General features: G+C 34.0%; 1 protein-coding gene across 3 annotated transcripts; it reads left to right on the top strand.

Moving 5' to 3' along the window:
- Positions 1-8,318: 8,318 nt before the first annotated feature.
- LOC110648464 (protein CHROMATIN REMODELING 35) lies at positions 8,319-14,523 on the top strand. 3 transcript variants are annotated; one of them, XM_058141342.1, is made up of 7 exons: positions 8,319-8,607; positions 8,744-8,805; positions 9,139-9,596; positions 10,170-10,355; positions 11,011-11,169; positions 12,422-14,166; positions 14,275-14,523. In XM_058141342.1, the coding sequence occupies exons 2-7, from the start codon at positions 8,769-8,771 to the stop codon at positions 14,276-14,278; spliced, it is 2,589 nt and encodes an 862-aa protein (XP_057997325.1). In that variant the 5' UTR covers positions 8,319-8,607; positions 8,744-8,768; the 3' UTR covers positions 14,279-14,523. The 3 variants fall into 3 exon arrangements, with proteins under 3 accessions (XP_057997325.1, XP_021658394.2, XP_021658395.2); XM_021802702.2 differs by having other exon boundaries at positions 8,319-8,635; XM_021802703.2 differs by having other exon boundaries at positions 8,319-8,641.
- Positions 14,524-23,608: the final 9,085 nt, after the last annotated feature.

Here is a 23,608-nt window from a genome sequence, read left to right as displayed (position 1 = left end):
TGCTGCTCCAAATTACCACAACAACATCCATGGCACATCAACAGTTATGAATGCAACATAAATCGTGCCTAGAGTTTAACTACATAAATATATGCATATAAGTGATGCATGGGCATGCTTGAACATATAATAATATCAAAATTATGATTAAAATTAATATTCTCCTCACAGACTTGACGGTGGTCCTGGCGGTAGTGGGCGGAGGAAGAAGGCATCGCTCACGACAATTTTATTACAATCATTTAATAAATTTGACTCAATACAAACAAAGAAAAAGACCAATACGTCCTAAGTCGTCGAAAATCGTGAGTCTCCCTATACCTAGGACTTACCCAACTTTGCAAAGGGTTCAAAACACACTTCTATATCCACAATCCATATATCCACAACTCAATCACATCACACAGCCCCTCACAGGCCCATCAAATCAATCATTCATCACAATATGTAAAATTTCAATTTAGTCCTTATAATTGATCATTTTTGCAAAAGCTGCTCAAATAAGCTCTAAAAATTATAAAACTACGCTTGCGGTCCTTAGAAATATTACTAAGCTATTGCAAAAGAATCGTAATTTTCTAAGCTACCACGAATATTTTAAGGATTTTCAATCCTATTTAAGCACTAGAAAATAACGAAATAGAAAGGTTCGGGTTTACCTTTGCGATTCCGACTTGAGCAGCGCTCGGGATGCTGACAATGGTGGGGTAGCCAAAACCTCGATCCAATTCGGAGACTTTTCAGTGGCTAGTGCATGCGGCGGAAATTCACAGTCCAGGACAAGCGCCGAATTCCGCGAATTGAGGATACCTACGAAGCCCAATAATAATATATAAAAATCGGGGTGTTACATTCTTCCCCCTTACAGAAAATTCGTCCTCGAATTTTACACAAAGCAGAATAAAGCACATGATTATACATTGAGCAGATAAAGGGTACTTGCTACGCATGTCCCGTTCTAACTCCAGTGCACTCTTCCAGCGTGACTCCTCCACAAAACCTTAACCATAGGGATCTGTTTTGATCTCGTTTGTCCCACTTGGTAGTCCACTATGGCTCTGTTTGCTCCTCAAATGTCAAGTTCTCTTTTAGCTCTATCACATCATTTGCGATACATGAGAAGGATCGGGAATGTATTTCTGAGCATGGAGATGTGAAACACGGGATGAGCGTGAGAGAGGTTGGGTGGTAGCTCCAGCGGTGAGCAAGCTGCTCCAACTCTATCGGTAACCTCAAAGGTCCAATATATCGAGGTGCCAACTTGCCCTTCTTTCCAAATCTCATGACTCCTTTCATTGGAGAAACCTTGAGAATACATAGTCGCCCTGCAAACTCCACATCCCTCCGTGCAGTGCATAACTCTTACGCCCTCTGAAAATTGTTTTGATCGTTCACGATTAAAGGAACTATCTCTGAAGTGTCTTGCACTAGGTTTACATCATGCACCTTCGCTTCCCCATTTCTGTCCAACACGGAGAGACTTACACTTTTTCCATATAGTGCCTCATAGGGTGCCATTCCTATCTTTGGAGTGATAAGCTGTTGTTGTAGGCAACTCCACCAAAGCTAGTGATCATCCCATTGACCTCCAAAATCCAAAACACTCATGCGAAGCATGTCTTCGATGTTTGGATTGTCCTTCAATTTGTCAAATGCATGCGAGGGTGGAAAGCCGTCTTGAAGTTCAGCGTGTGCCAAGTGCCTCCTGCAACTTTCTCCAAAACCAGAAGTGGTAGGGCCCTCTGTCGATATTATGGGCCGGAACTCCATGCAATCGACTATTTCTCGAATGTAGAGTAGGGCATCTTGTGCCCACAGTATGTAGTCTTCTGAGGCAGAAGTGAGTGATTTGGTCAAGCGGTCTACAATTACCCATATCGAATCATATCCTCGCGTGATGCGAGGCAACCTGATCACAAAATCCATAGTGATCATTTCCCACTTCCATTCTGGGATAGGGAGCTCTTGCAGCTTCCCTGACGGTCTCTGGTGTTCAAACTTCACCTTCTGACAAGTCAAGCACTTGGACACAAAGTCTGCTATGTCTCTCTTCATACCATTCCACCAGTAGCTATCTTTCACATCATGGTACATCTTGGTGGAACCTAGGTGGACACTGTACAGTGTGTAGTGTGCCTCTCGCATGATTTCATTCCTGAGGTTGTCCACATCGAGCACACATATCCTAGAACCTTGCACTAGGGCGCCATCATTGGCAAATCCAAACTCACCACCCTCACCTTGCTTTACTCTTTCTATAATCTTCATCAATTGTTGGTCTCTGTGCTGGGAAACTCTAACTCTGTCCCTCAAGTCTGGCCTCACTGAAAAGTGAGCCAACAATACCCCCTCATCTGAAAGATTTAGGATTAAACCTTGATCCATCAACTCATGTACCTCCTGAATCAACAGTCTCTTCTCTGCTGAAATGTACGCCAAACTGCCAGAAGATTTTCTGCTTAAAGCATCTGCTACTACATTGGCCTTCCCAGGGTGGTACTGGATGGGGCAATCATAGTCTTCCAGAAGCTCTATCCATCTCCTCTGTCTCAAGTTTAAATCCCTCTGTTGGAAGATGTACTTCAAACTCTTATGGTCGGTGTATATCTCGCACACTTCACCATACAGGTAGTGTCTCCAGATTTTTAGTGCAAAGACTACAGCTGCCATTTCCAAATCATGGGTGTGATAGTTCTGCTCATGCCTCTTCAGCTGCCTTGAAGCATAAGCCACTACTTTTCCATTCCGCATCAAAACACACCCTAGGCCAACTCTGGGCGTCACGATTACAGTGTATCCTTCACCGCTCATAGGTAGTGTTAACACAGGGGCAGTGGTTAGACACTCCTTATCCTCATCATTATAAATGACTCTATCGAGCTCTCTTCCTGTCCTTTGCATCTTATCCACTTCCCTTTTCCTATTTTTGGTATTGTTGGTATCATTTCAACCTGCTGTACTTATTCCTTAATTTTAGTCCTATCTCATCCTTACACCTTTTCCTTCAAAGATGTCTATCCCATCATAAACTTTAACTTTCTTTTTATTTCTTAGTCTTATCTTGAATACTAGTTTCATTACTTCAAGAATTCTAACCCTATGATTTACTCCTACCAGCACATTCTTCACCTTATGTAACACTTATAATTACCCATAGAAATTTTTTTCTTGTATCCCATTTTTCCAACTTAACTATCGAACATTATCATTCCCTATCGGCCTTAGTAGGAAATTGCTTATCTGGATGAATATGAGCCCCATAAACTATAAGTTCCATCTGAACTAACACGGTTTGTAGGAAATATGTGTCATGCTTTAATTTCAAACAAGATACTTCACGTGTTCATTCTCCTTAATATAATCATATATACTGCCCATAGCTTTCTAAACTTCAACCTCAAATTACCCATCAGCAACAATTTCATCTATTGAATCTCAACCATAAATAGTACTTCCTCCAGCTCATAGTTTAAAGCAGTTTGCAAGCCTTAGTAGCTAACTCAATTTAACTCTGTCATTACTCTGTTCGTCCTTTCATACTTAATACTAGGTATGCACTTCTGTCATTCTCATATCGAAATTATGTATGAATTTGTGCCTACTAAACTCTCAATAACTAGGTCTCCTTGACTCGGTTTACTGTTCCTTATATAACCTTCTAGAACCAAAAGCACAAGCTAAACTTGAAAGAAAGAAAATATCCTCTTATATTCAACTACACCCGATTGTCATATTATAACGTTTCACCTAAGTTTCTTGGTCTTTCTCTCCAAATTTCATCATCTCCTAGCACAATTATGCTCTACCTATAAGGTATCATCTGCATGAATCCTTTCTGTACCATTTTCCTTCTTGACATAATATTTTATAATTTATTAACTAAAATTATACTCGACCTATGATTCATATCTATCATCGTTTTTATTGTGCCCTTAACTTTTGTTGATTCCTGAAAGATTTCTCTCACTAATAAATTCTTCCAACACTAATTCCACCCTTATCTAGGGTCATTAATTTGATCCTTGAACTTTCTAGTGATTTATAACCATCGGACTTGTCACTTTTAGTTCTACCCTACTATTGTCACATCGTTATTGCTTCACTACAAAGTGATTCTGTTGATCACACTAAAAATGTTTTCATGACATTCATAACGAACCTCTAACTACCTTCTCACTATCTCAAAAGTCTAACCTAAAACCTATGTGTCATTATCTATCATTCTTTTCCTCTCATCATACCTATTTGATCCCTTAGAATGACTTTTATTCAACTTACTGCTTACTAACTTCTCTTTCTCTACCTATTTAGGTAGTCCGCAATACCATCGCACACCTTCTAACATTTACTCATTATTATTGTATTCCATACCTCCATCACTTTTCTCACTAATGTGGTCATTTTGGGTTTTCCATCCTTGTCATTCTCCTTGCCAAGAATAACACTTAGCCTATCCTATATCTTAACTTTGTTCCTTTTATTATGCGCTCTTTAGGTTGTCCTTTCATTTATTTCCTTTGTCTTACCCAAAATAGAACTTGACTATTCTATCCCTGGTTCCATTCTTCTTCCTAACATAATAGTTGTACTTGCTAACTATATCTTTCAGAGTCTCTATCGCGTTATCATATGTCAGTGCTACTCAGATTTGGTCCTTTGACCACTCTAGCTAGTACTTCCACTAGCATTTAGATTATATTGCATCTGCAATCAATTGCCCAAACTTTCATTCTGCACTTTCTTTATCCATTGGCCTTCTGTGATTTATCTTCGCTAATTTATTACTCTTAACACTATTATAATTAGATTATACTATTGTTTTGAATAATTTGAAATTAGAACGGAACTCGACAAATTACTGATCATACTTTTATTGTATGATCTCTATTCTTATCCTTTAGCTTACATAATACCCTTACTACCTCGAGAAGCGATTCTGCGGTAATTTTATTTATTATTATTATTATTATTATTATTATTATTATTATTATTATTATTATTATTATTATTATTTTTCATGTTTACTCAATTCCAAAACTTAAGATTTCGGGCACCCAAACCCGTCATCCAATTCAAAGGATTTACATCCATCGTGATCGATTATATATGATTCCTATAATGGAACTTGTATCCTCTCCGGGATACCCGAGCCAACTACTCTCTACAACACTCTACAGACCCATTTGGGACACTAGTCCATAAGTCATCATTATCAGTAATAACCTTCGATCCATTCTGAAAAGATAGGACTATATCCTAACTTGCTGCAACAAAGGTACTACATCTACCACCGTGCTAGAACCATGTCAAGTTAATGACTGTTTTATCATATCATAGCTCTATAAATCATCAATTCATAGTTTCAACCTTCTCTAGGTAGTAGAGTTATACTTTATTCCATACTGATACACACAAGATATACTATTCTCACTCTATAAGTGTCACCTTTACTTTGCAACTAGTCAGAAACCTGCAGTGCGATGGCAACTCTTGATGTAACTCTAGCTCATCTTTGGGGTAATCGAGTCACGACTCTAGTTATCACCCAAGCGTGACCTTTCAATATTCTAACTCTAGACTCTTAGCAGAGTTCCCAACTCCTCTGCAAATATAGAACTACATTACGGCATAAGCTGTACCAAAGCAGAAGCCATCTCAAACACCCTCATTATGGAGCACCACGGGGATGCACGCGGCTCTACACAATAATCTCATGTCGATGCTTTGTGTCTGCAGCTTACAGGCGGACATCGAGAATATTGTATAGTTACTACGATACGTCTGACAAACTAGGTCTCTAATTTCTTATCTCTCTGAATCTTCTATTATCACAAACTTATTACATTTGGGTCATCTCGATGTTGCCGGTAGTGGTATCCTCATCCTTATCTAGAACATTGTACTTTTAAGACTCACTTTTATGTACTCGTGTCTTACGAAATGGGCACACCATTTAAACCCATACTGACAAAAATATAACATTTCTTGGAGTACGTATCCTCATGATAGATCTCACATGTCTACTAACTCTATTTCACATTTCTGTGTACTCCACGAAAATCAAGACACTAACTGAGGTAATCTTATATTTCCCGAGGTATAACGTAGAATCTAGAAACAAAGAATTACAGGAAAAGGAAGCAGAATCCTATACTCGCATGTGACTCTAGTAGACTCTTCCCAACACTTAGATAATTTTCCCTATGAATGGAGCCTAAGCTCACGATACCACATTTGTCACGACCCAACCTATGGGCCGGACCGACACTAGGACCTGGGCAAGCCTAAAGCCCCCGAGGCCCGTAGTAAGCCTAACTATTCATTAACCCAACTCTAAGGCCCATTTGGGCCCAATTTCAAGAAAACAAACGGACAGAGTCCGGCCATAAAAATGGACTTTCCAACGGGGAGTTTTTGACTCACCCGACCTGTAAACACAATATATAGTCATTTGGGGAGCTCAGCTCACCCTCCACATACTCATCAACATAAAAATAAATGGGAGCTCAGCTCCCTCATCCAATCCATCAAACATGCATAGCATATTAAGTTTACAGGTCCCAAAATAATAATTTAGTTTACAGACCCAAATCAAATAAACATTTTTAACACATGCGGAAATTCTAAGATTTAACAAGTTTATACAAACAGTAATAATTGACTGCGAGGAGAAAGCGAGTTAACCTCAAAAATATCCTCCTGTGGCTGTAAAAATTTTTGAGCGAGGAGTGAGCGTTCGACTCAGAGAGTAAAATATCAATTTTAACCATAATCCCTATAACTATCTAAAACTAATGCACCCTGTAGAGTGAAATGCAACATCAACAACATTTTCACATCATAGCATCAAAAAGGTAATTTGGAGCACTCACACACCCTGTAGTATCAATCATAACATATGGGGTGATCCCTATCTGACTCTCTTATATCCAACCTGATGCCAGCGAATTACTCAAGCTCGGACTTCCACTTAATAACCAAATCGAGGGTCCCAGCGAATTACTCAAGCCGTGACTACCCCTCGAAGGATCGGGTCCCAGTGAATTACTCAAGCGTGACTACCCGTCCTATCCATAGTCCACACCACATCACACGACGCCAGCATACGCTGCTTGCTCCAAATTACCACAACAACATCCATGGCACATCAACAGTTATTAATGCATCATAATTCGTGCCTAGAGTTTCACTACTTAACTATTGGCATATAAGTGATTCATTGGGATGCTTGAAGATTTAATTATATCGAAATTACGATTAAAATTAATATTCTACTCACAGACTTGGCGGTGGTCAGGCGGTGGGCGGAGGAAGAAGGTGTCGGCTCACTGACAATTTTATTACAATCATTTAATAAATTTGACTCAATACAAACAAAGAAAAGACCAATACGTCCTAAGTCGTGCAGAAAATCGTGAGTCTCCCATATACCTAGGACCTACCCAACTGCAAAGGGTTCAAAACACACTTCTATATCCACAATCCATATATCCACAACTCAATCACATCACACGCCCCTCACAGGCCCATCAAATCAATCATTCGACAATATGTAAAATTTCAATTTAGTCCTTATAATTGATCATTTTTGCAAAAGCGCTCAAATAAGCTCTAAAAATTATAAAACTACTTGCCATGGTCCTTAGAAATATTACTAAGCTATTGCAAAAAGAATCGTAATTTTCTAAGCTACCACGAATATTTTATGGATTTTCAATCCTATTTAAGCACTAGAAAATTACGAAAAAGAAAGGTTCGGGTTTACCTTTGCCGATTCCGACTTGAGAACGCTCGGGATGCACGACAATGGTGGGGTAGCCAAAACCTCGATCCAATTCGGAGACTTTTCGGTAGGTAGTGCATGCGTAGGAAATTCACAGATCCGGACAACTGTCGAATTTCCGCGAATTGAGGATACCTACACGAAGCCCAATAATAATATATAAAAAATCAGGGGTGTTACAGATTTGAATCAAACTGAACTGAAATAGAGCAATTTAATTCGATTCGATTTTTTATTTATTTTGATTCGGTTCAATTCTTGATCCAATTTAAATTGAATGCTCACCACTACCACTAGATAGAATTAAGCTACTATTAAATTTTAAAATTTTCTGAAAAAAGAAATTTTATATATATATATATATATATATATATATATATATATATATATATATATATATATATATATATTCTCACTGGAGCAGTATTATTTCAATCTGGAACAAGACTAGAATAATCCTATCATCCAAACATAGAGTTTTCGTAACTGGTGACGTCTACGTGAGAGTACGCTTTATTCCCATGGGCCAGCGGACTCTTCCTTCAACCCCGAACCCCGCGCCAGGAGCAACTGCAGCAAAAGATTCACTGCATCCGAGAACAGTTTCACAACCTTCTTTGGAAATTTGTATTGGCCAACTCCTCTGCTTTAGCCAATTAAACTCTTCCACTTACTAAAAGAGGCAAATTAATTGTATGCGGAATATACATATAGGATTTTCATTCATGCTATAGGCAACAGCCCGTTACAGACAGTCCAAGTGTAATGTATACTGCTGAAAATTGCTTTGGAAATCGTTGAGTTCGCTTGCCGATTGAGTTTAGGTCTTCGATTAGTGCTCTGCGTTGGGCGGTATCAGTATCATTTTCTGTTTTCCTACGATTTTTTTTAATGGATTTTGGTTTTGTTTGCTGTTGTGATAGTTTTGATGATCGAACCTCTCTGTTTCTTTCTTTGAAGGGTTAAAGCTTTGATTTGGTTGTCAATGGAAGCTGCTTTGATGGTTCACACGACTCCTAGCGGTACTCTATCGCTTGCTCTTTCTATGTGTAAAATTTTTGTAGACCTTTCCTATGAACTCAAAATTTTTGAAGGACTTGGGAGCAAAATTTTGATTTTATATTAACTTGTGGTTATTAAGTTTTTAATTTTTTTTTGCGTAGATGCTAAAAATGTAGATATTCAACTTTTTAAATTGTGTGAATAACTTCTTGAATTGTTCAGAGTCCAATAGTTCCCTTTTACTTTTGTTTTCATGTGGGCTTTGCTGTATGAAAATGTAGCAGTTTAAGAGAGCTTTGTGTTCCTTATTGTTTTGTTTCCATTGTAATTTAATTGTTTGATTTTGTTAACAGAGTCATATTCTAAAGGACACAAAAGGATAAAACTATCTAATGATGGAGATGGGTATGGAAGCTCTTCTAAAGTTGTTGATTATTCTGATCCATTTGCCATATCAAGCTTCATCGATAAGTTAGATTCTGGTAGATATGGAAGTGTGACAAAAGACATTGAAGCTCTCATTTCTCGGAGGCTTAAAGTTCTCAGCCCTTATCTGAAGAAGCATCCTATTCTTTCAAATATCTTATTGGATGATAGGAAAGAGGGCCCAAGCGAAGATGCTTCAAGGGCACCGGAATGTGTCATTGATTTGGAGGATGATAGTAGTGTGACAAATGATCCTTCAACAGAACCAAGGCATGTTGTAATTTTGGATTCAGATGATGAAGACAGTGGAGATCATAGGCCGAATTGTCCCTTCCAGGAGGTTATCTTGCCAAGGTCCGCAGGGCAAGTTTTGGTGGACACAGCTGTAAGTTTCTATTACATATGTAACTTTGAAATTGCAAGTAACGATAAAAAGATTAACACATATACAACTCAATTAAGTATTAATCCTAATCAAGCTAAATACGGAAAATAGGTTATTTTCCTCTGTGGCTCTATCCCACTTTGTTTAGGGCTTTATCTATAGAATTAATCCCATTAGCATGTATGCAACTGTGAGTGTCTGATGTACCGGTTTTTTTTTTTTTTTTTCTTAATACTGTTACAAGATGTGTTCTGTTGATGAATCCTATAGCTACCTTCCCATGTATGGAAGTGGATGATTCATGATTTGCTAAATAAGTTGCTCAACTGCTGTCTTGGTGCATATAGAGAAGAACCTAGTATTCAAATGGGTGCTTTCTAAAACAGTTGCTTTCTTGTCTTGCCTGTGAAGGAAGTCACCTTAATTTAACTGATGAAGCATCCTTGAAGAGGGGTAGGCACTGGACTTGAAACACCTATGCCATTAAATGATGCATAAATGGATACTACCATGTATTGTTTTCTTTTGTTCTTTTGTTCTTATTGTATACTTAACTGTTCTAATGTCATTCAGGTTCAGACCCATTCTGAGAGAAAAAATCACGAAGAGTTAGTAAGTTTGGCTGGTGAAACCGATAAGAGAGATAAAGGTGTTTTTGTTGGTGTAGATGAGTATGATGACAACAATCAATCCAGGACTGAAGATGATGGTCTTGGAGATATATGGAAGGAGATGTCAATAGCATTGGAATGTTCTAAGGTACTTATTTCTTGGTTATACAAGTGGAGGTTTAAAAGAAAAAGTAATTGAATGGAACCATTTCATGACAATCATGTTTAAGGTATTATTGCTGAAATTTTAACATGAAAAATGAATTATGAAATATTATAAGCTTAGGTATTTATAGACTCACAAAGAATCCTAAACCTTGTGGGACTTGAACTCCAAATATAAAACTTATGGACTCTATGTTAAGGCTCAAAATGAAGTAGACTTGAATAAGACCCAAGATAGTTTAGCACTGCCCATTCCAGAAGAAATATAGAATTACTTAATGCCCTTGATTATGAAAAATTCCTGAGCTACTGAACCATGAAGAGTAGCCCGCCAAATCATTAATCCAATTCCCAATTTCCCATATGGAGTTCCCTTGTTATTTGCATCACTTGTACTTTATTCTTTGAATCATTCATGTTGCACAAACTCCTTTATTATTTGTATACACCACCAAGCTCAAGGGATAGAATTCGCAAATGACTTTTGATAATTTTGCTTTATTTTCTTGTTTTAGACCATGTGCATACTAGTATTCTATTTTGTTTGTTAGAATGAGTAATTTCAAATTTTGATTTTTAGAATATTCCTTGCTATTTTCTTTTTGTATTCGTACATGATTTTTTGCTGGTTCTGGTAGGATGTTGCTGAATATCCTTCATCTGATGAACACATGCAAGAAGATGAAGAATATTGTGATCACTCTTTTGTTTTGAAGGATGATATTGGCTATGTTTGTCGCATTTGTGGGGTTATTGAGAGAGGAATTGACACCATAATTGAGGTTCAGTTTAACAAGGTAAGGTCATCATTTCTGTATTCTTGTTGATCTCATGATGCAGTACTTTTAGTTTTCAATCTTGATGAGTTTTATTCACATGTACGAAATTGAAGTGCCAAGTAATGCATATATACTCAGTTGATTGTTGTTCTTAAGTAATTCGCTGTGTTTTTTGTGTTGCTTCTCCTCCGCCTCCTCTTGGTTAATGAGGCATCCAAGTCTAGTTGAGACCTAATAGTCGCCCTAGTGCTTGCAGTCCCCTGTTTATGCATAGGGTCGGCAATAAAGTGGACCGGTCCTTAAGTGTGGCGTCAAAGGGGTTGGGGTAGGAATTCAAATTTAGGTTGGGGCTTCAAGTTTAGGTTGTCCTACCGTGCTCTTTAAACAATTTATCCTGGCTACAAAGTTTGCTTTTCTGTGAGATTTCTATGTGGATGTTCAGATATTTTGCTTATCAACTGAACAAGGTATCTTTACTTTTAAGCATTGTATGGCACCTTTGTGACACCATGAGGAGCTTTATGGAAAAGAAAAAGTCCTGCTGTATGGCAAGATAGCTACTTTTTATCAACTGGGCATATCAGTAAGCATGTTTGGTTTCTGTTTTCATCATCATAAAAAAATTGTTATACCACATCATACAATTTGTTCGATTGGTTTTCCTTTTGACATGTGAACTTTATCTAAATTTGCCATTGACTGACATCTTGAATTGTGATCAACAAATATGCAAAGCTTATTGAAGAAACATTCTGTGTCATGACCAAATTAAGTAATAGCCACAGCAACTTGGTGACCAAGTTCTTCAGCGATAAAGGCTAGGTCTTGGCATTACAGATAAATACATGACTGCCTTAAAACACATATAAATAACATGAAAAGCATTATCACAAGTTAAGGCAATGTTGAGCAGCCAAGTAAAGCATGGAATAAGCAAGGTCATGAGGGAAATTTGGTGTATTGTGCTAAAGGGCAGTTTGAGTGGTATTGTGTCCGCCCAAATTTCTGTGTTTGTAGTGCCTTTGTGTTCTCCTAATTTTCTAATTGAATTCTTCTTTTATCATTTTTGCTGCAAATGTAGATTTTAAGTGGAATTCCTGTGTTCTCTGAAGTTATTACTTTTGCTCTTTGTTTTTCTATTGGCCAATTGATATAATGATGGGTGTGTTGCGACGTTTGCACATATCATCAACTTGGGATTTGGTTGTCTTACCTAATTGCTGTTTGTCTGGAATTTTTTTTTTCACTTTGATTTCTTCTCTCATTTCAGAAAAAGAGTACACGAACTTATGCATCTGAGTATCGGAATGTCAAGGACAGAGATTCAAATGAGATGTTTGGAATTGAGTTATCTGAGGAAGATTTGATGGTCACTGACATCTCTGCTCATCCAAGGCACATGAAGCAAATGAAACCTCATCAGGTGGAAGGTTTCAATTTCCTTCGAAGTAACCTGGTGGCAGATAATCCTGGGGGCTGCATCTTGGCCCATGCTCCTGGATCTGGAAAAACATTCATGATCATCAGTTTCATGCAGAGTTTCCTAGCCAAATATCCACATGCTAGACCACTGGTGGTGCTCCCAAAAGGAATTTTAGCTACATGGAAAAAGGAGTTTCAGACTTGGCAGGTTGAGGATATTCCACTGTATGACTTTTATAGCGTGAAAGCAGATGGTCGCACACAGCAACTGGAGGTCTTAAAACAGTGGGTGGAGCAAAGGAGTATTCTTTTCTTAGGGTACAAACAATTCTCCTCTATTGTCTGTGATGATGTAAACAGTAAGGTTGCAGCTAGTTGTCAAGAAATATTGCTCAAGCGACCTACAATTCTGATTTTGGATGAAGGACACACTCCCAGGAATGAGAATACTGATGTTCTGCAGTCACTTGCTAAGGTGCAGACACCTCGTAAGGTGGTGCTTTCTGGCACCCTTTACCAAAATCATGTCAAGGAGGTATTCAATATATTGAATCTCGTTCGCCCAAAGTTTTTGAGATTGAATACTTCCCGGGCCATCGTCAAGCGGATTATGAGCAAGGTACATATACAAGGAGTGAAAAAGCATCTCAAAACTGGGGAGACAGTTTTTTATGACTTGGTTGAGCACACAATACAGGATCAAGATTTTAGAAGGAAAGTGGCTGTCATACATGATCTTCGAGAGATGACTAGCAAGGTCCTTCATTATTATAAAGGAGATTTCTTGGATGAGCTTCCTGGACTTGTTGATTTCACTGTAGTGCTTAACCTTAGTCCTAGACAGAAGCAAGAAGTTGAGAAATTGAAGAAATGGGCTAGGAAATTCAAGAGAAATTCTGTTGGAAGTGTTGTTTATCTGCACCCGAATTTGTACAGTATATCTGAAAATTCTGACGTGACTAATGACAGAATGGATAAGTTTTTAGGGGAAATTAATTTGAGAGATGGAGTGAAAGCTAAATTTTTTCTTACAATGTTAAATTTGTGTGAGTCGGCTAGAGAGAAGCTGCTAGTTTTTAGCCAATATCTCACTCCTTTAAAATTTTTAGAGAGATTAGTAGTAAAAGTGAAAGGTTGGATTTTGGGGAAAGAAATTTTTGTAATATCAGGTGAGTCAACTTCTGATGATCGGGAGTCATCCATGGAGAGATTTAACAACTCCACCGATGCAAAAGTTTTCTTTGGATCCATTAAGGCATGTGGAGAGGGAATTTCTCTGGTTGGGGCTTCTCGCATTATTATCTTGGATGTTCATTTGAATCCTTCAGTTACTCGCCAAGCAATAGGGCGGGCATTCCGTCCAGGCCAGAAGAATAAAGTGTATGCTTATAGATTAGTTGCTGCGGATTCACCTGAGGAGGAAGACCATAGCACTTGTTTCAGGAAGGAAGCAATTTCAAAATTGTGGTTTGAATGGAATGAGTATTGTGGTTATCAGGATTTTGAGATGGAGACAGTTGATCTGAAAGAGTGTGGCGATCCCTACCTGGAAAGCCCACTATTAGGGGAAGATGTAAGGGAACTGTACAAAAGGTTAGCACACACATCTATCCTTGTTCTATTGAATTCGCATTTACGGATCTTTGTTCTGCTTTCAATTTGTTTTCTATATTTTTCTGATAAAAAAACCATGTGATGTAGATGAGTTGCTGGCTGGGGACATGAAAGAGGAATGAGAATGAGATACTCCAAAATTCCTATGTGGGCTGGTAAGAAGGGTGAAGATTGATTGGTTCTTTTTGTATATTCTTGTTCTTATGTTAAAAACTATGACAGATTCTGTTAAGTGAAACAGTGAAGAGATCAATTTTGTGAAAAACATGGAAATGATATATTTTGTTTTCATTTTCTAAATGTGAAATATTCATACGATGTATGATATTTTTGCTATATTCTGTATGTTCAAATTTAATTTTTGTTCTTGGGAGCCAATTGGCTAGGAAAAGGTACAGTTGAGCCGAGAATTTACCTATCTTCACCAGAAATTGTATGTGGCCATTATTTCACAGATTTTAGGCGATTGAATCAAAGTCTAAATGGAATGCATTTGGAAGACCATTACAACTTCATTTTTGTGTGTGTATATATATATAATTAAATTAGTAGTAAAATTTTAATATATAATATTATTATAGCATATGTTATTTTAATTTAAAATTATCAATATTTTCACTACCACCGACCACACCGCCACCACAACATCTATCACATTATCAAATTATTTTTTCATCAACAAATTTAAAATAAGAAGTGAGAATATTATCATGAACAAATCTATTGAATAAGGGTCTGTTTGATTTAATTGTTAAATACAGCTGATAGTTATTAGATGGTAGCTGATGATAGCTAATTTATGTTAAGTGTTTGGTAAAACTATATTTAGTGGTTGCTGTGATACGTGAAATAATTAATAAGGGTATATATTATATAATTTATTTTATTATTGAAATAAATATAAAATTATAAATTTATTATATTATATTATTTATTTTGTTATTAAATTAATTATACAATTATTAAATAATTTATTATATCATTTATTATATTATTAAAATAAATATAAAATTATTAATATATTATATTATATCAGTTATTTTATTATTGAAATAAGAAAATAATTAAATTTTTTTAAAAAATAATTAAATAACTTTAAAAATATATATAAAATAATAAAGTAATTATTATTGATAAAGAAAAAATTTATAATTAATTTTAAGTTTTTATATATAAATAAATATTTTATTTTTTATGTTATTAATAAAAAAATATTTTAAAAAAATTAAAATGCGTTAATTAAAATGTTAAGATTATAAATAAAAAATATAAAAATATTAATAATATTAATTTTTGAGTTAAATAAAAAAGGATAATATGATCAAAATAAAAAATCAAAGCTGATGGAGCTGATGGGTACCATATCAGCTACCCATCAACTATCAGCTATTTTTTTTAACTTACTAAACACAAAATACTCTAGTTCACCTATTTAGATATCTATCAACTATCAGTTGCGCTCAACGGATAAACTAAATAATCCTGAGTGTCCCATTTCAAACCAAGTGTCTCCAAGGTTGGTTCAACTCTAATTAAAGTGTTGTACGAACAATTAAAACTAATTGTTGAGCATTAGAATTAAATTTTCTCTTTAAGCTAGCTAGAGTCAGTAGATCAATGATTGATATCAAAGGAATTGGCTATTTTAATGATCTCTGAATTTAATACAGTGCATATCATTTTGCTGGCCTCCAGGGCATTCAAGCTGAAGCTAGTACTTCTTCATCTACTGCCTCGCCCAATTGGGTAAGATTTGGTCATCATTTCGTTGAGAGTGACGAACGATCTTCTTACCAAGGTGAATTTATGCAAATGTGGGACATATGTGGTAGGGTGTTGTAATTTCTGTGGGTCAGCTAACGAGAAAGTGGATCATTTGTTTCTCTTTTGTCCTATTATCAAATGGATCTGGTATGTCTATTCTCTTCGTCTCACCCTTGCTGGTGAATATCATGCCATGTTATTATTCTCACTTTTTAGCTTGCATGACATTGATTTTCTAGAGCTTTTTGTAATTATAGCTTGAACCATTTGGAAAGCTTGAAATGAACTCTTTCTTGAGTACAATTCGCTCTGAGTGAGATGTTTGCATGATTTTTTTTAAAATTTATAATTAAAATATTTCCAAATTGATTTTTATATATGTTAGCTCATGAACGACAATTGAGTATTGACTACTTCTGAAAGAACTCGTCGGCATTTGTGTGATCAGGAGGCTTGTCCGATATGTTTGGCTTATGCCAAAACCAGTTCACATGCTTTGCGGGACTGTCATGTTGCGAGTTCAGTGTGGAGGTGCCTAGTGCCACTGGATATGCTGCGAGTTCTCTTTCAACATGATGCTTCAGTTACGCATTAGATTTCTGGAAATCTTTCTCTTCATGGTCGGTCGAGTAAAGGAGTTAGTTGGCCTCTTTTTTTTGGAGTAGCAGTGTAACACCCTAGGCAAATCCCACATCGACAAAACACGGGAGAGATCCCGGGTTCATAAGATGGAGGTTCCTAACCCCTAGTAACTCGTTTTAAAACCGTGAGGGCTTCGGTCCAGAGCGGACAATCGTGTCCTTGAACGATGGTGGGCTAAACCTCAGCGCTGCGTGCAACCTTGAACGATGGTTGAACGATGGTAGGTAGGCAAACCTCAGGACAAACCTCAGCGAGGACGCTGAGTCCTATAAGGGGGCAGATGCTTAGTAGTTATGGCAGAGTTGTGGGCTATTTGGGAAGGTCTTCGGTTAGCTGAGAAGTTTGGGTTTGCCGAGGATTTAGCTTGAATGTGATAACTTGCTGGTAGTTCAGTGCTTGGAGGGGAAGGTTGAATCGCCACGGAGTGCTTTAGCTCTTGTTTCTCCATCGGAGCTTTGCTTGATAAGAGTTGGTGTTTGCGCCTGAACCATGCTTGGAAGGAAGCGAATTTCTGTGCAGATTGCTTAGCTGGTGTTGCCTCTAGTTTTCCCATTGGAGTCCGTGAGCTCCAGCATCCTACACAATCCTTGCTGCAATGGCAATCGCATGATCAGCATGGAGTAGCCTAATCTCGTTTTAGTTCTTTGTAGTTGTGTGTGTTTCTTTCCCTTTATTACCCGAAAAACAAAATTCTTAGACAATTTGAAGAGTATACATCTTATCAATTTAATTTATTTAATGTTTTAAATAATTTTAAAATATTTTTCAATAACTTTTTTTTAAATAATTGATTCTTATTGAAATTCAAATTGGCCCTGCTCAAATTTTTTCTTTTTTAATATATAAATTTAATTTTTTTTTTATAAATTTATATTGTCCCGTTTCATTATTTAAGTTTATAATTAAATAAAACTTTAGAATGTCAAAAGAACAAATTATAATTATTTATATATATATATTCTTAAAAATTTAAAAGTTCAATATTTTAAAACTCAAGTCATAATTAATATTAAGCTCAATTATTTTTTTTTTACTTTTTTCTTTTTATTCTATTTTATAGTATAATTAAAATTAATAATTTCATCTATAGGCATTTGATTAAATTTTGATATTTAGTATGAACAGATGGAAAATTGATAAAAAATTTTATTAATTTTTAATGACTTGTGTTTTACTTTTGTAATTATACGCATATATAAATTGTGAATTTATAAAATTTTTCAAAAAATTTTAAATTATTACTTGTATGATTTTGTTTTTATTTAAATAATAAACTAATATAATTTTTAAGTTATTATTTAACTCTAATTGAAAGTGATAACTCATATTTTAAAAAAGGAAAAAAAAATTGTATATCACCTCAACATCAATTTCTAATTCCACCACTGAATTATAGGCTACTTTTTTTTTTAAATGGTAGTTTATTTATTAACTTAATAATATATTCTTATTTAATATGCATCGAAAAATTAAAATTTATTAATTTTAAAAATAATTTAATAATATGGATTATTTAATTTTTAATAAAGTAATAAAGGAAAGGGTATATTAAAAAAAATTAAATAAAATTTATTTCTTTAATTATATAATTACATGTTCTTAATTGATATGAAAATAGAAGTATGTCTATCCTCATTTGATGAGGCAAGCATAAAATTCATGTGTTTGTATTCTTCACATATTAGAATTGGAGAATTAAATTCCTGTTTTTAATACTAACTTTACTTACTTTCATTTGTTACTTAAGTTTTTTACATAATTAAATCATTTAAATTATAATAAAATACTCTTTAATTTATTCACTGAAAAAAAAAATAATTTGATTAAATTATTTTTATTTTATTTAATTAAAAAATTATTAAAATTAATTTTGAAATATTATATAAATAATTATTATATTTAATAAAAATAAAGATAAAATTAAAAAAAAATTAATACTTATTATTCTTCACCAAAACGACTTCAAAAAATGGAGAGAGAAAAGCAGACGAAATGTTTATTTAGACAAAAAAAAATTTATACAATGCTCTGCGGCGAGATCCAATTTCTGCGAACCTTCATAACATTGGCTTTTTTTGTGTATACGTTTTCAATGCTCGCAAGAAATCCAAGGGAGACGGAGGGAGGGAGTGGGTGCTACTTGGCACTCAGAATAATATATTTCAAATTTTTAACTTTTCAAATATTTAAAATTTATTTATTGAAAAGGGCTGATGGTCTAATTCTTTGTATTCTATCAACCAATCAAAACCCTTGCTTCTGTTCTAATCTGTTCTATTTATTGACCTTGCATTTTCCCTTGCCCGCCCTTTCACGAATCCCAACAACACAAATCTCTCACCGTCTCTCTGCAAAGCCATTGAATAGGCCCATGACCCGTAACCAGTGTCAGGAGACTCTGCTTCCGCTGCTGAGATTGGATTTTTATTTATGTTCTGGTTTTCTTCTTAATTTTTTTTTATTAGATAAAGATGTATTTATATTTAAATTAAAAATAAAAATAAATTATATTTTAAAATTATAATAATTTTATAAAAATTTTTATATTTATATAATTTAAATATATGCACACTTTATATTTAATATAAAATTCTAAATAATCAACCTATGATTTTTTTATTTGATTCTAGGTTTTATTATTAATATTATTATTATTATTATTATTATTATTATTTTAAACTTTGCCTTCCCTCTTTTTAGATTTTGCTTTAAAGCTTAAATAAGAATTGCAATACCATATTTATAAAAATTACTTTATTTAAATTTAAATTTAAATTTAATTAATATTATTAAAATTTAAATTCATCTTAAATCTAGTTAAAATTTATTTTTAATTATTGAAATTCAATTATTATTATTAAAAAAATATATATTCATTTAATTTTATATATTTTAATTAATATTTTATATAAAAAATTATTTTGATTAATAATTTATATTTTAAAATTTTAATAATTTCATAAAATATTTAAATTTCATTTTATATAAAATAAAATATATAAAAATTTATAAATATTATTATAAAAAATATCTATTATATTTAATTAAATATTTATATAAACGAATTCGAGTAACGAATACCTAATATATAAAATTTGAATCCGATCCAAATCTGTCATGAGTATTATTTTTCAAATCAAATACATCCTAAATTCAATTATATAATATCTAAACTCATTCTATTAGGATTCGATCGAATCGGATACCCGTAAAACTTGACTTATTACCATCCCTAAGCTTTAAGTGCAAAAGGTGGTTGTTAGCAATTTTAGATATGCAAGTCATAATTATTGCATTTGTTTTATCTTTCTTTTAAGCTAATCAATGAACATTGCCCACTTGTGTTTATTAGTTAGTTCTAACCATTTATTTTATTTTAATTGTCTTTTCTAATCTCAATTAGGTTGCTAATTTAATGCTAATCCTTCACTTTTTTTAATTATCTTTTCTCTTGCAAGAGTGTTGAATATTTTGTTTGAGATCATACAAGTAGAAAATAATATATGTATATTTATTTAGATGTCTATAGTCATTGTCTTGCATAGGATTATACATAAGATAGTGCAAATTGGATGAAATTATGAAATTGACCAACCTCCCCCTTAATCACTCTCTAATAACAACATGATGGAAGGCAAATAAAATTTAGGTCATAGACCATGTCACCCAATTAAATTCAATTAATTGATCATTCAACACATTAATATTGGAATTGCAAAAGGGTCCACTCCACAACACAAAACTCCAAACTTTGAAAAATGGGTTACAGTAGGTAATGATAAGACCCATCATCATTAATTTTTTAAATTGTCTTGGTTAGATTTAGTGATTGACTATAAATATATCATTCATCAAGTAGGGTTAAATTTAAAATCCTACCCTTTTAATTTTTCTACTAAAAAAAGTAATAATAGATTGACAAAGACTGAGTATGTTTATCAAATTTTTAATCTAAATTCTCTAATATAATTATTAACAAATTAATTATCAATTTATTTTATTATATGATCCAAAATTAATATAATTATAAACATGTATATTTTAGGTACATAAAGATAAACATATATAGAGACTAATTTTTGTTTTATGTATATAAATATCCATATAAAATGATAACAATTAGTTTCATATTGGGAAAAAGAAAATATAGACATTGGATTATTTATACATGTTTTTGTCAAATTTTCTATAAAGTTTACAGATGTGTTTTGGAAAAGTATATAATTGTATTGACCCATTCAAAGGTTAACATCAAACGCGTTTTAAGAACTAAATATTTTTTTTTAATAATTATTTTATGTTACGAGTTGAATAATACATGCAATTTTCATTTAGTAAATTAGATTACATATGATTTTTTTTTATGGGGAATAAAAGTTCATTAAATGGCTTAATAGGCAAAGAAATATAAGCTTAAAAAAAAAAAAGACACTTCTAAGCCTTCAAAAAATTCTAATTACAACTCACAAAAATACAACACAAGCCTAAAATCTTACAAGAAGGCTCAAACATAGATTCTTAAGTCTCTAGCCCTACCCAAAAGCCCTATCGAGTAAAAGGATCCATAACAGAGAATCCAAAAATCATTCACATGTGCTAAATTTTTAGGTATCGCTCGGCCAAGAATGTCAATAACAAAGAGAGGCCTGATCAATGTCACAACCCAAATTCTGGGCTGGATCGACGCTAAAACTTGGGTTAGCATAAGGCCTCAAAAATTCATAGTAAGCCTAACTATTCTCTAGTCTAACCTCAAAGCCCATATTCAAGCCCATTTCCAAGAAATCAATCGTACAAAATTTGGCCATAAATTAGACTACCCAACGAGGAGTTTTTACCTCACCCAACCTGTGATCACAAAATAAAATCATTTGGAGAGCTCAGTTCAATCCTACAATCATCAACAACTCAATATGATCACTGGGAGCTCAGCCCCCTCAGCCACATAACCCATTCAATCCACAAATCCACATATACATAATCAATAAGTTACAAATTTCAAATAATAATCTATTACAGTCCCAAGTCAAATAAAATATCTTCTAACACATGCGAAGTTCTGAAACTTGTAAAATTTACAACACAAACATAGATAGAGCAACTAAGAGACCTACGAGGTAGGAAGCAGGTTAAACATAAGTAAGAGTCCTCAAGTGAACAGGAGTGAGCGTTCGACTCATAGAGTAAGATATTGATTTTACATACAATTTCTATAACTACCTAAGTCTAGTGCATCCCTAAGAATGAATGTAACACCTTCACACAATTTAAATGGGTCAAGTCATAATCACATCAAAAGCAATCTGGAGCACTCACACGCCCGTGTGTCACATTCATACTCACACACACATACACACACTCACACACACACACACACACACACACACACATATATATATATGAGAGCTGATCCCATATACAGCTCTTTTAGTTTCAACCTCTGCTAGCTAGATCAACTCAAAGCCAGAATTTCTCTTAATATCCAAATGCGGGGGTCAGCAAGATCAACTCAAAGTTGTGCCTACCCCGACTTATTCACAATAAGGATCAGGTCCCAGCAACTCAAGCTCAAGTGGCATTTACCCGTCTTACCCATGTCCATATACACCAAATACACACCAACTCACAAACACAACTCTAGATCGCCATAAAATAATAATCACAGTAATATCATTAAGAACAAATGCAATATAAGGTGTGCCTAACTTTTACTACATACATAAATGTATAAGTGATGCATGAGCATACTTTGAATACATAATAATATTGAAATTATAAATAAAATTAATATCTACTCACTAATAAACTAAAAGTCATTGCAGTAGTTGGATAGATGAGGAATGTTGACCTGGCTCATTTAAAAATTATATCACAAATTTATCAATATTTACTTAAAGCAAAACTTTAAAGAATCAAAGGATATCCTAAGTTTTGTCAAAAATTCGGCAGAATTTTTCCTATACTTAGGACCTACCCAATTATAAAATGATCTAAATAACACTTCTAAATCACATCTCCCATATCCACATCTCATCAACAATATATGGCCCCTCCTGGACCCTCCAAATCAGTCAAAAATCATATAATTACACATAAAATAATTATTTAAAAATTTGGGGTGTTACAATCAACATAACAATATCAATAGAGCAAGCAAACTATAACCCATTATCAACTACATAGAGAACAAAGGCTATGGGGCCAATAGAAGAATTTGAGCTTAGATCGGCAACCACACAGTGGAAAAAAGCGAAGGAGGAACAGGACCCAATTGGCATCTCAATCATTTTTAGTTAGGACGACGATGGCATTCTATCTGACAACTCTTCAAATCTACATAGGCACTCAAATGGATATGCACGCCATCCAAACGAGGCAAATTGACAAAGGCTCCTCCCTTAAACCCACTAGGCATACAACAATAATACAACAAAACTAACAAAAGAAGAACAAAAGAGAGACCACAATGGTCAAACCATCGGCCTCTCAAGATCCCTTGTAATAACCTGAATTTTAAAATAAAAATTTTTATATTTTTATATGTGTAGTATTTAAATATTATTTTAATATTGTTTAACTAATTTATAATTTTGTAATACTTTCATTTATATATATATATATTTAATGTTATTTCTAAGCATATTTTATAAAATTATTTAATAGTCCAATTTTTAATTGAAATAATTAGTTTTAAATATTAATGTCAAAAATCAATTAACAAAATATATTATTTCATTATTGTTAACCTTGGTTCTAAGATTTGATTAATTGTTATTAATTTGATCATTATTAGTATTATTGTTGTTGTTGTTGTTGTATTTTACTTAAAAATCTAATTTTAACTATTTAAGGTAATATTGAGTCCTATTGAAAAACAAGTTTGGACCTAATTGAAAAACTTACAAAACTTTAAGGGTTTATTAGGTAATCAAAAGTTATAAAAAAAAAAAAAACCAAAATCCAGCTGCCCTCTCTCTCTCTCTCTCTCTCTCTCTCTCTCTCTCTCACACACACA

Source organism: Hevea brasiliensis, unplaced genomic scaffold (genome assembly GCF_030052815.1).
Source record: "Hevea brasiliensis isolate MT/VB/25A 57/8 unplaced genomic scaffold, ASM3005281v1 Scaf1, whole genome shotgun sequence".
NCBI classification, from domain to species: domain Eukaryota; kingdom Viridiplantae; phylum Streptophyta; class Magnoliopsida; order Malpighiales; family Euphorbiaceae; genus Hevea; species Hevea brasiliensis.
The sequence above is the reverse complement of the archived record's forward strand: the minus strand, read 5'-3'. Positions and strand labels throughout refer to the sequence as shown.